Genomic DNA, 12,500 nt, shown 5'->3' with positions numbered 1-12,500 from the left:
ACACGCACCCACCCACAGATACACACACACTCTCTCTCTCTCTCTCTCTCTTGCTCACCCCCCTGTGGGAAGAACTGGGAGTAGATGGTCTTGAAGGTCTCCTCATCCACCAGGCCACTGGGACACTCGTGAGGGGGGGGGGGGGGGGGGCAGAGAGAGAGTGGAGAGGGGAGAGGGGGGGGAAGAGAGAGAGTGGGGAGAGAGGGGGGGAAGAGAGAGAGTGGGGAGGGGGGGGCAGAGAGACAGAGAGAGGGGGGGAGAGGGGGGGAAGAGAGAGAGTGGGGAGGGGGGGGCAGAGAGACAGGGGGAGAGGGGGGGAAGAGAGGCTCGATAATAAACGGCTCAATATGGCTCACCACACCGCTGCAATACAGCAAGACAGCAGAGGCAGCGTCAGCCAAACCAGAGAGAGTAGAGAGAGAGAGGTTCCATTGGCCCATTGTTTCCTGGTTCTATTATGGCCCCCCTTAGGCAGACCTAGGCAGACCTAAGGACTGTTCTATTCATTGTAGGAGCATTATGACACGGCCCTTTAGGCAGACCGGAACCTGGTCGCGTTAGGTGCCCATAGAAACCTATTATGTTGGCATATCTCTATACTTAAAGAATCTCTGGCCAAACCCTGTACAGCACAGCACAGTACAGAGCATTAAATAGGCCAGTCCAGAGAGTAATTAGGACATGATTACAATGATATTTTAAACACTAATTAGGGCAGCAATTTACACTAATTAGGCCATTCTAAATACCAGTTTGTTGTAGGGCTGTAACGATATTGGATCGAACCGAGGAATCGTGATACTCAGAGTCATGATACTGTATCGTGATGTAAGGAGGCAGTATCGTGATGCGCCCTTTCAGAGTTTTGTTATCCTTCAGTCCAGAAAACAACCATATGATACAATGTAATACAGTAATGCTTCCAAGCTTCAAATGAGATACATTTCAGAAATCGTGGGGTGGGGTGTATCGAACCGTAGACCAAAAATCGTGATACGAACCGAATCGTGAGTCGAGTGTATCGTTACAGCCCTACCAGTTTGTCATGATGGTGGGTGGAGAAAATTATATTGGTATCCAGGGCTCTAAAGAAACTTTTTTCATCACCAGCCAAAATGGCATTAGATTTTAATCTTTGTACCGAAACACACACTCACTAATGGTCAAAGTGGCTAGCAAGTTGGATGCAGGTGTTGATTTAGAGCCCTGTTGGTATCTGAATATGACACCAGGGCTTCCCAACATCACAGTTGGCTTCACAACATGTTCCACCTCTGGCCCAATAAACAATAAACAAAGAAAATCAAATGAACTAGTCAACAGCAACACAGCAACAAACATTACTGAGTCCCTTCTCTGTCCACCAGAGGGCCCCGGTCCACAGCAACAAACATTACTGAGTCCCTTCTCTGTCCACCAGAGGGCCCCGGTCCACAGTTTGAGACAGAGCCTCACTGTGGCACACCATCATATCCACCACTGCTAGACGGGGGAAAATATATTACAAGATACAAGATACAAGATACAAGATATTTTATTTGTCATGTGTATATATATGAAACATATATATACAATGAAAAGCTTCCCTGCTCTGGGAGTCCCAAAAAAGGTAAAAAAGAATGTTAAAAATTCAAAAAAAAGCAGGAAAAAATATATATTTAAAAAGTTGAAAAATTTGAAAGCTGCAAAAATAAATACAAAATTGGCAGGTTGGAGAAAGGGGAGATGTGAATTCCTTCCTATGTCTGTGTTTTTGAATTCAACAGTCTGATATTCTCAATGAGAGAGTAATTAGCACATTTTAAATGAATTTGATCATTAATTAGGGCTTTCTAAATACCATGTCTTAATGAGATTAGCTGCTCTAGCAGACAGGATTACAAAGCACAAGCAGAAAATGGAAGAAAAGGGCATTTTAAGATTATTTACCATCACTAAACACACCCTACATGTATGTGTGTGTGTGTGTGTGTGGGTAGATGACAGATAGGCTGCAAAAAACATTTTTTTCACAAAACATTGTTTATGAGGGAAAAAAGTATATGTCTACGTAGTGCAGCAATTGATCTTTCAAAAAATCCAAGTGGTCACAATGTAGGTCTATTAATTGATTATTTATTTACGTTGATAAAGCAATTTGCTGAAAATATGTCCTTTAGTGTGACGTTAAGAAATATATATATTAAGTAATGTAGAAATGGCTTGATGGAGTTTTATGAACATTGTTACACTCTTCATATTTATTGCAAGTTTTTAAAGTGTTAATTAAATGAGAAATTACTATTTAAGTATTTTTTCCCATTAGAGGTGAGCTTATTAGAAACCTTCGAGGAAATACAGGGATATCTTTCTTTTTAAATTTTCAAAATTGTCCGAATTTATACTAACTTTTCAGGGATGATAATTTGTTCTTCCCTAATGCAATATTCAGTGTTTATCAAAAATATTGTTAAGTTCAAACAAATATTTGAGCATTTAAAAAGTGTCACACCGTAGGACATTCATGTCACGCTAAAGGACAGAAATGCAAAACTGAGCCAGAAACAAATGTATCAGCATGATTATTTTGTCTTTTGATCATAATGTAATGTTGTAGTCAATATGGACCTACACTTTGCACTTATAAGTCTTTGAGTCATAGCTTATCAGCCTATCTTAACACTTCATGACAACCATGAGGTCATTAAATGTAACCTGCAGAGCTCATAAGACTCATACTGAAGTGTGACCTTGGCATGACCATCACACCTCACCCTCTTTGTAGGTATGATATGACTGTCACACCATTGAACCTGTAGTGTGTAGTGGTCAGTGCCTGTTTGGTATCTCAAGCTGGACAGCACATTTATGCTATATATTGAGCTCTCCGCAGCATACTTTATTCATCTATACTTCTCTATACTCTCTCACTCATCTTTTCTTCACTGTTACCGTTATATTCTACGGTTTCAAAGCACCATTAATGAAATTTTATATCCTTTGACAGTATCTAAAATCAACAGCAAATATTCATCAACAATGCATCAAAGTATAAATTCTAATGGCCAATAAAGGAATAAGTAATTTGAATACACAATATGTAGGCTATCTAGTCAAACAACAAAACAAACAAAAAATGTACTACCAGTTGTTTTAAAAGCTATTTCACAGATATCTAGTCCTTTGGTGTGACCTGTTTGTCCTTTGGTGTGATACTCCAAAGTGTCACACCATAGGACTTTTACCATCACACCATAGGACTTTTGAGCTTTTGAGTTAATTTAAAGCCATGTCGTTGCCAAATGAAATACAATTTCACCTTTAGTAAGATGCATTTGCATACATAAACATAAGAAAAAAATATAAAAATATACAGTATTGTCAAAATGTATTTTATGGCTGTCACACCAAAGGACTACAAAACTAATACATCTTGTGGTAGCAAAACGTAATTGATTGATTGAATAACTCTGAGAGAAAAAACTAAAATCCACCCTTGCTATTGGCTTCTTAAGGGTCTGAAGTCACAATTTAAGAACAGCTGGAGCTTCAACAATAGATAATTATCCACAGAATTACCCAAAAATGTGATGTCACACCACAGGATATTGTTTTCTGTGACAAAGTTTCATAAGTCCATATGGTCTCAGAAAAAATGGAAAAAAATTAAACATTGCCACTTTCCAAAATAGACACCTTGAAAAACATGCCAGGATTGTTTAGAGAAATGACTGAGCTTTGATTATTTATTTAAAAATGTTATAACATTTAGAACCAGGCTTGTGACAGTCACACCATAGGACAAATGTGACATTTGACTCAAAATTAAGTATAGGCCTACTTATTTAAACTCTGGTTTTATTACACATTACGTTTTCACAACATGGACACTAGTTTGATCATTTAAAACATTGACAATTTCGAAAGCATGAATTTACTTAATTTTAAGAGCCTGTGACAGCAAAATGTTCACGTCACGTCATCTACCCGTGTGCGTGCGTGCGTGTGTGTGTATGTGTGAGAGAGAGTGTGTGTGTGAGTGTGTGTATGTGTGTGTGTATTATGCTCAAGCAGAGAGGAAAGAAGAAGAGAGCGGAAACAGCTGCCTCTATGGCGTCACCGCGCCGCCATTTTGATTTTGTTAGATATGGACGTTCCATGTAAATAACACAATGTTCAGACTCATACATGAGTGAGGAATGAAACCGTGTGTTGTTTTCTCTGTCGACCACATTTTCATCAAATTCACTTATTTCGCATTGTATTCATTTGATACGGGATTAATAGTTGATTTCTACGTTTTATTAAAAAAAAAACCCGTGATGACTGGAAACGGCAACTCTACAAAAAAGTTCCTTTTTGGGAACTTCTAGACGCAACGCTGACTCTTCCTGAAAAGGCAAGTGGCTTAATGTTTTTGTATTGCATAAATATGACAAGTAACTATCCACTTAGCAGTAAGTTCGTCATTATCTTTATATTCGTCATCAAATGGATTTAATATTATGGTTGTATTCATGGATCTTTCTGGACAGTGGGTGATGTGTGTCGGCCGTTAACGTTAGCATATCTCCATGGACAGCTAAGTGTCTATGATGTTAAATTATTAGGCCTATGTTGAGTATAACTATTTTATTCGTAAGTATAAAATGGAAGTTAACACATCTCCTCCCAGTCGTTGTTTGGAATTTTAGCCTTAGTCTCCCGGCCAGTTTCATAAATTTTCATCAGCCAGCGAACATTTTGTCCGATGGGCATGTGTAATTTCTAGAAGTGCTAGTTCTTCAGAAAAAGGATACGTGCCTAAGTACACTAAACCAACGTTAGTTCTGCTGCTGTGTTGTTCCGGTTTTTATTCCAAACTTCCATTTTCACTCCTAATGTTCACCCTGACGTGAACAGGAAATGTGCATGATATCATTTGACTGTTGTAGGCCCCTAGAGTACTTCTAGGTGTTTTCATGACCGATGTCAGTTAACTTTTTGGGAGCCAACGCATGTGAGGCGAAACGTGTTTTTTACCTGACTTGGGAGTCAAATGTTTTGAATGTCTACTATACATTGATTAAGGCATTTTCACGCACGAGCAGGAAACAATGATACATTACTAATACTTAATTCAAGTCAGTGGCAGGAAATGATAAACCATAACCAGCAACGCATTAATTACAGCAATGCATTACTTTTTCTGCAACTCAGAGAATACCTTAAGTTTGGCAGTTTTTTAGCAACTCAGTCAACATTGCATGTAAGCTTAACACAATAATGCATATTTTTTCTTTTTTGTGTCACTCCTCACCACATATGGCAGATTTAGTGTGAAGAGCCACCTGTACAAGATTCCTGGGACAGCAGAACATGCACCTCACGCACTACCCTGGCACCCTGGCTGAACAACCCGCAGCACATCATCTCCAGCTGAGAGGGGGACTCATACATTCATTTGAAATCAGCTCTACTGAGGTGAAATGATCAAGAGTCAAAAGCATGCTGAAGAGATAAACTTGATGATGGCTATGTTTATTTAATTAGCATTGTTTATATAGATTACACATTCCTTGTAAAAAAAAAAATAATTAAAAAATTAGTTGTCGGAGCAAGATAACATGCACTGCTCCACCTGGGTGTCTTCAGCAGTATGCACAGCCCGTCGTTCATTGCAACCTGAAGCTACTGTAGGCCAGGGGTCCCCAAACTTTTTTTTAAATCTGGGGGCCACATTATTGTTCCTGACTGTGATCAGGGGCTGGAATCAATACCAATCATGTAAAAAAGGTGTGTGTGTGTGTGTGGGTGGGGGGGGGGGAGGGGTCAAAATTCCGATGTCAATTTCATTAATTTTCTTGATTTCTTTGTTTTCATGGCTTTGGCGTTCTGATTGCCCACCTTCAGTTGAAATTTTATCCTCATCAATAAGTATGTATTAACAAGGAACTCTTTGCAGGACAGACAGCTGGCGGAACATATAACAGCATCCAAATTCACACTCTGATATACTGCAGATTTTAAGAGTGCCAGGACATGTTTCCCTTTAGAAATGTGGGGGTATTGGCATCTAAAAATGTGTTCAATTTGCTCTGTTGTACGCTGTAATACAACACTTGGTGGGAATAACCCATCCCTGAACTGCTTATATCTGAAAAAGGTGTATTTCTCCTTGAGTGTATCTCTGTCCTCCTCGTTTGCCTCCCACAGCGTAACACAACTCTTGCAATCAAATTTGGCAGAGGCTCTGAAGGCCACATAGCCAGCAAGGTACACTGACACATTGCCCTCAATGACGTCCAGCCCCTTCATGAACTCTGTGTTGTCCAGTCCAGGGAATGTGGGTTCCTCATCAGTAGACTGTACGTGAGGCATGGTCAGTGCGGTGCATGGATGGGGAGTTGCCATCTGCGATGACTCAGTGCAGCTCTACAAAATCATTGCAAATGATTACAGACTTACAGTATACTAATCATGTGTGACACTTTTGTTTTTGAAAGGGTGTTTCGTGTACCTCGTGAGGCATGGTCAGTGCGGTGCATGGATGGGGAGTTGCCATCTGCGATGACTCAGTGCAGCTCTACAAAATCATTGCAAAAGATTACAGACTTACAGTATACTAATCATGTGTGACACTTTTGTTTTTGAAAGGGTGTTTCGTCTACCTCAAACAAATGGGACAATTGCAGCAATAGGTGTATTTCCTCCGGTTCGCAATTTGTATTTCTCCCAAATGTCATTAGATAGTCTAGCACGGCCTGCCTGTAGTCTAATCGGAATTGCTGAGGGTCTGGATTGTCCCTGTGCCCGCCCTTCGCTCTGATCACCCCAAAGAAGTGTTCCAGGCAGTCCTGGTTGAGGTGCCTCGTAAATAGAAACTGAAATCCTTTCTCTGTGAATGCAAATGACAAACAGTACATTGGCCAACAGCAGAAAACATGCAGTGGTGGACAAAGCTCATTAGCATTAGCAAAGCTCAATTTGAATAATTATGCCTTATTGCTGCTACCTTTCAATTCAGCCCAGATTTCCTTGATTGCTCTTAGGTTATGCCTCCAACCATTTAGGCAATTCAAGCTGTTGCCACTGGCACATCTGACAGATGCCAGCCAGTTAATACTCTCATCAGGGGGGTTGGGACAGTCTACTAGCCAGGGTACGGCCATTGGCAGTAGGCCAGATTTCCTGCAGAATGCAAAGTATTGTAATGTTTATATTTCTACAAACACACTGCAGGCAAATGTGAGGACAAACACAAGGACAAGGGCACCAAAGCACTTTGAGTCAACTAGATATAGTATGTATAAATACATTTGAGATATGATTTGGTTTGAAGACACATGTAGGATGGTAATGGCAATCAACAGAAAACATGACACCAGGATAAGGTGACTCCGCAAATACGAAGACATCCCATGGAAAAAGTCTAGAACTTTTCAAACATATATGGGTTGAAATTAAAAAATAAAAGAGGTCATCAAACAATGACAATAGTTCAATGCACAGTCAACATCAATGAAAGGCAAGGGGTCTGACAATGTAAATAAGCTTACAGTTCTGGAAGGATCTCAACTGTTGCAACAGAATGAGTCCATGAAAGTCCAAAAGATGGAGGCATACACAGTGATATAAAATACAGAGTGCAGCAATATACAAATTGTTGAGTGCATGGCAAAGTTCTTAAAGGTTGAGGGGGATGGCCTCTTGTTAGTGGACTGGAATGGCCTTTGGTGAACAGGGGGCATGGCTAGACAGTGAATGACTGCAGCATCCTGGAAAGAACAAATACATGCACAATACAGAGTGCAGCAATATACAAATTGTTGAGTGCATGGCAAAGTTCTTAAAGGTTGAGGGGGATGGCCTCTTGTTAGTGGACTGGAATGGCCTTTGGTGAACAGGGGGCATGGCTAGACGGTGAATGACTGCAGCATCCTGGAAGGAACATAAATACAAGCCATGATTCTCCATGTCATACAGTGTGTGTAACCTGTTGCGGATCCTGACGACGCTCTCTGCTTGTGAGGAGCAAAAGCCTTATGCTTGATTCAAGCCAGCAATGGTAGAGGAGGAGCACTCAATGTGTGGCTCTCTAAATATGTAATTAGTTGTATTTTTTTTGTAAAGCAACCCAACATTTTAAATTATTTTTTGTGAATATGTGTGTTTTGAATTTGCAACATTACCACAAGTAATCAGGCTAAACATCTGGGTTTACAGTATGTTGAAAACTTATAGAGTATCAAGTGTCATTTTCAGAATATGAAATGGCAATGTCTCTACCTGTCCAATGGGTTCACAAATTGTGAAATGGCGAAATGGTCACTGCATACTTTCCTATGCTTCATTTCATCGGTCTGTAAACCACATAGGTCCTCCCGCCTGATGTTATTAATCCATTCTGCACACCTGCAGAAAATAACAGTAGTGTGTTTTAATATCACAGATATCCTTGGTTAACATTTGCGCTGGTTCATGTTTTCTATTTTGCCACTAGGGGGAGATACAACACAAATTATAGGGGTCTGGCTTTTTTGTTGAAATTGAGTTTCCGTCAGAGGAAAGTCTATGTGAGTTTCTCCACTTCAATAGGACAAGGACTGGATACTTTGCCGTGGATATGTTTAGTCTGGCGATTTTAAAGTTAATTGAGTTAAATTTTGAAAGGAAAATGTTAGATGCATATGTGGGCATCATCATAACACGAATAAACAAAGCCCACTGCACAGTTGTCAGATCATTTCAGCGCCTCGATTCATCATGCAGTGGGTTGTTGCGCTAGCAGGCTATCCAACTTTGTTTTACGGCGACATAACGGTGGCATCATCTGCCTACCCAACACATCCTTTTAAGGTAAGACAATTAGTTAATATAGCACTTGATGTGGCACGTCGTTGGCGTATTATATACGAGCAAAATAATAGTTTCTAGGTGACGTATGCTATGCTAAAACTGTGGTGGGAGGTGCTGGACATTGAAAACAGCCTTCCTTGCAGATCATCGACAGTATGCATTTCTAAATCAGAAGTGAAAAAAGGTACTCGGTAGGCCTAGAAAATTAAATGTTGTGCTCGCATTAGAAGTTAAGCACACAAAGTTATGTCTTTTGACACACAATGTTCTCATCATGTTGCTCAAATATCATTGTGCCCATCTGACATCTGCACATCAGGCTTAGGCTATCAAAACGAAACTATACCTTTTTTTTTCTTTGGGAAATGAATGAAATGCCACCTCCTTGTTCCTTCCTGTGGACTTGTAACACCCTACAGCAGCACATTGTGTGCCTATATATTTTGGTGTATTTGGGGCATTTGGGTCCTTTGCGTAATTGTGATCGGTGTTAGCCATGTTTTTGACTGATGCTGAATGAATGAACCGTTGGCGACGCGTCCTTGACTACCAAAATCAAAATGGCGGACGGCGTCGGTGAGGTAACAATACAGGCCAATAGAACTTTCCCCTCTCTTCTTCTTTCCTCTCTGGCTCACGTTCTTGAAGCCCCTGTATAGAGACTGCAGCTCCTTCTTGGTGAACTTGGTCTGAGTGAGTGTGTGTGTGTGTGTGTGTGTGTGTGTGTGTGTGTGTGTGTGTGTGTGTGTGTGTGTGTGTGTGTGTGTGTGTGTGTGTGTGTGTGTGTGTGTGTGTGTGTGTGTGTGTGTGTGTGTGTGTTCTCCTCACGTTCTTGAATCCCCTGTATAGAGACTGCAGTTCCTTCTTGGTGAACTTGGTCTGCGACTGCAGCTGGTCCAAACCCTCCGGTTGGTGGCGCACCGTGGACAACTCCAGATCACTATCACTACTGTCTGTAGCAGGGAGAGGGGGATAGAGAGACGAGAGAGGAGAGAAAGAGAGAGATAGAGGGATAGAGAGAGAGAGGAGAGAGAGAGAGAGAGAGGAAGGAAGGAACATGGAGAGGGAGAGCGGCAAGAGAGAGAGAGAGAGGAGGGAGAGGAGGGAGAGAGAGCGAGGAGGGAGAGAGAAAGAGCGAGAGAGAGAGAGAGAGGAGGGAGAGGAGGGAGAGAGAGCGAGGAGGGAGAGAGAAAGAGCGAGAGAGAGAGAGAGAGAGAGAGAGAGAGAGAGAGAGAGAGAGAGGGGGGAATAAAGAGATAGAAGTACAGAGAGAAGGAAAGAGGACAGACAAAGGGTGTGGGAGATTGGGAAGAGGATGGGAATAAAAGGGTTGGGCAGAAGGAGAAAGACAAAAAGAGGAAGGGGAAAAGAGAGGAAGAGGAGAAGAGGGAGAAGAGAGGAGGAGAGGAGATGAGAGGAGAGGAGAGGAGAGGGGAGGGGAGAGGAGAGGAGAGGAGAGGAGAGGAGGAGAGGAGAGGGGAGAGGAGAGGAGAGGAGAGGAGAGGGGAGGAGAGAGGAGAGGAGAGGAGAGGAGAGGAGAGGAGAGGAGAGGAGAGGAGAGGAGTGGAGAGGAGAGGAGGGGAGAGAAGAGGAGAGGAGAGGAGAGGAGAGGAGAGGAGGGGAGAGGAGAGGAGAGGAGGGGAGAGGAGAGGAGAGGAGGGGAGAGGAGAGGAGAGGAGAGAAGAGGTGAGGAGAGGAGAGGAGAGGAGAGGCGAGAAGAGGATAGGAGAGGAGAGGAGAGGAGAGGAGAGAACAGAGGAGAAGAGAGGAGAGAAAAGAGCAGAGGATGGGAGAGGAGAGGGGAGGAGAGGTGGAGGACACATGTGAGTGCATGGGGAACAGGTACGAGACAGGTGGGGTGGGGACAAGTACGAGACAGGTGTGGGTGGGAGTGGGGGGTGAGAACAAGCAGTCACAGGGGAACACATTGGGCAGAGAGGGGGAGGAAAAGAGGGGAGGAGAGGAGGAGAAAAGAGGATGAGGAGAAGGAGAGGGGAGGAGGAGGAGAGGAAAGGAGAGGAGGGGGAGAGGAGAAGAGAGGAGAGGAGAGGAGAGGAGGAGAAAAGAGGACGAGGAGAAGGAGAGGGAAGGAGGAGGAGAGGAAAGGAGAGGAGAGGAGAGGAGAGGAGAGGAGAGAAGAGGAGAGGAGGGGAAGAGGAAAGAAGGAGGAGAGGAAAGGAAAAGAGGAAAGGAGAGGAGAGGATAGGAGAGGAGAAGAGGAAATGGGGATGCATTCAGAAGAGTGGGGAGGGGAGGAGGAGGGACGATGATGAGGAGAGAAGGAATCAAATGAAAAGGTCAGTGAAACAGTAAGAAGTGGGACAGGTTGGTGTGGAGGAATTGGGTGGAGGAATTGGGGTGTGGTGGGGTAGGTGGTTGTTGCAGTGTGTGTGGGGGGAAGAGGACTGGGGTGAGGGGTGCAGGGGTGGTACTTTCTCTGTCAGTGCACTTGATCAACGATATGTGCCCAGACTAAATATTGGGTATTTAGAGAACTTAGCTACCTTTTAGCAGAGGTCCTAAGAAGCAAGGCCTATCATAACATATTGTAATGGGGAGCGTACCTATGTTCCCCTGGTCCTATGTTCCCCTGTCTTTGTATGGGAAAGTTGAACATAGGACCCTTTTTCTAAAAAAGGGTTCTAAGTTGCCCGCATTGTATGTTTCCAAGTTTTCAAATTGTGCCCTTCCCAAAACTATCCCTAAACCTAACCTGTCAGAGGTGCAACAACAACCTGCAGCGTTTGTTGCAATGTTGTCAATGTTTCTGAGTTGTAAATTTGTGCCCTGACCAAAACTATCCCTAAACCTAACCTGTCAGAGGTGCAACAACAACCTGCAGCGGGGAACATAGAACCCTTTTTTGAAAAAAGGGTCCTATGTTCCCCGTTAGAGTGACAGTGAGGGGAGCATAGGACCCGGGGAACATAGGGACTACCCCTTGTAATGTACTCAAGGCCTGGCTCTGGGGTCCAAACATGAGCATAACATAGTAACAGGCTAATTCCACGTTGGGGTCCAGATTTCAGTTAGAAGTACTGTTTATGTCTGTACAACACAGACACAAAAACACAGAGATTGGCAGGCACACTGAGAGAGAAAGCACTATGGGACACATCAAGTCAAGACACTTCACAACAACAACTCCACTGGGGTGAGTGAGAGAAAAGAGGACTGTGCTGCACACTTGATATACTCACCATCTATTTACACACACACACACACACACACACACGCGCACACGCACGCACGCACACGCACGCACGCACGCAAGCACGCACGCACGCACGCACGCACACACACACACACACACACACACACACACACACACACACACACACACACACACACACACACACGCGCACGCACGCACACGCACACAGGTAACACAGAGGTGGAGGGGGGAATGGACATACATGAGAGGGATAGAGAAAAGAAAAGAGAGGGTGAGGAAATAAAAAACAGAACAGAACAGAGAAAAAAGAGCGTTAAGTCATGCCGTATTAGACGTATAGCCGTATTAGACGTATAGCCGTATTCATTATGGAGTGCTAGTAAGGAGAGAGACAGATGGAGAATGGGTTAGTACACGCAGTAGAACACAGCAGAACGCAGCAGAATGCAGCAGAACATCCAGAACATCCAGAACATCTAGAACATCTAGATTCTAGAACATCCAGAAC

At 43.1% G+C, this 12,500-nt stretch overlaps 1 protein-coding gene across 3 annotated transcripts in view; it reads right to left on the bottom strand.

Annotated features, from left to right (window-relative positions):
- Positions 1 to 12,500, bottom strand: part of kcnip3a (Kv channel interacting protein 3a, calsenilin) — a 206,924-nt gene that overhangs the window by 4,485 nt on the left and 189,939 nt on the right. For all 3 annotated transcript variants that reach the window (XM_063194648.1, XM_063194650.1, XM_063194649.1), the window contains 3 exons: positions 9,646 to 9,770; positions 9,199 to 9,201; positions 59 to 125 (listed from right to left, as the gene is read on the bottom strand). In XM_063194648.1, the coding sequence (XP_063050718.1) occupies positions 59 to 125; positions 9,199 to 9,201; positions 9,646 to 9,770 (195 nt within the window). The remainder of the gene's footprint in view (positions 1 to 58; positions 126 to 9,198; positions 9,202 to 9,645; positions 9,771 to 12,500) is intronic.

The sequence above is a fragment of the Engraulis encrasicolus genome, chromosome 3 (assembly GCF_034702125.1).
Source record: "Engraulis encrasicolus isolate BLACKSEA-1 chromosome 3, IST_EnEncr_1.0, whole genome shotgun sequence".
Classification (NCBI taxonomy): domain Eukaryota; kingdom Metazoa; phylum Chordata; class Actinopteri; order Clupeiformes; family Engraulidae; genus Engraulis; species Engraulis encrasicolus.
Note: the sequence above shows the minus strand (reverse complement) of the source record. Positions and strands in the feature narration are given on the sequence as shown.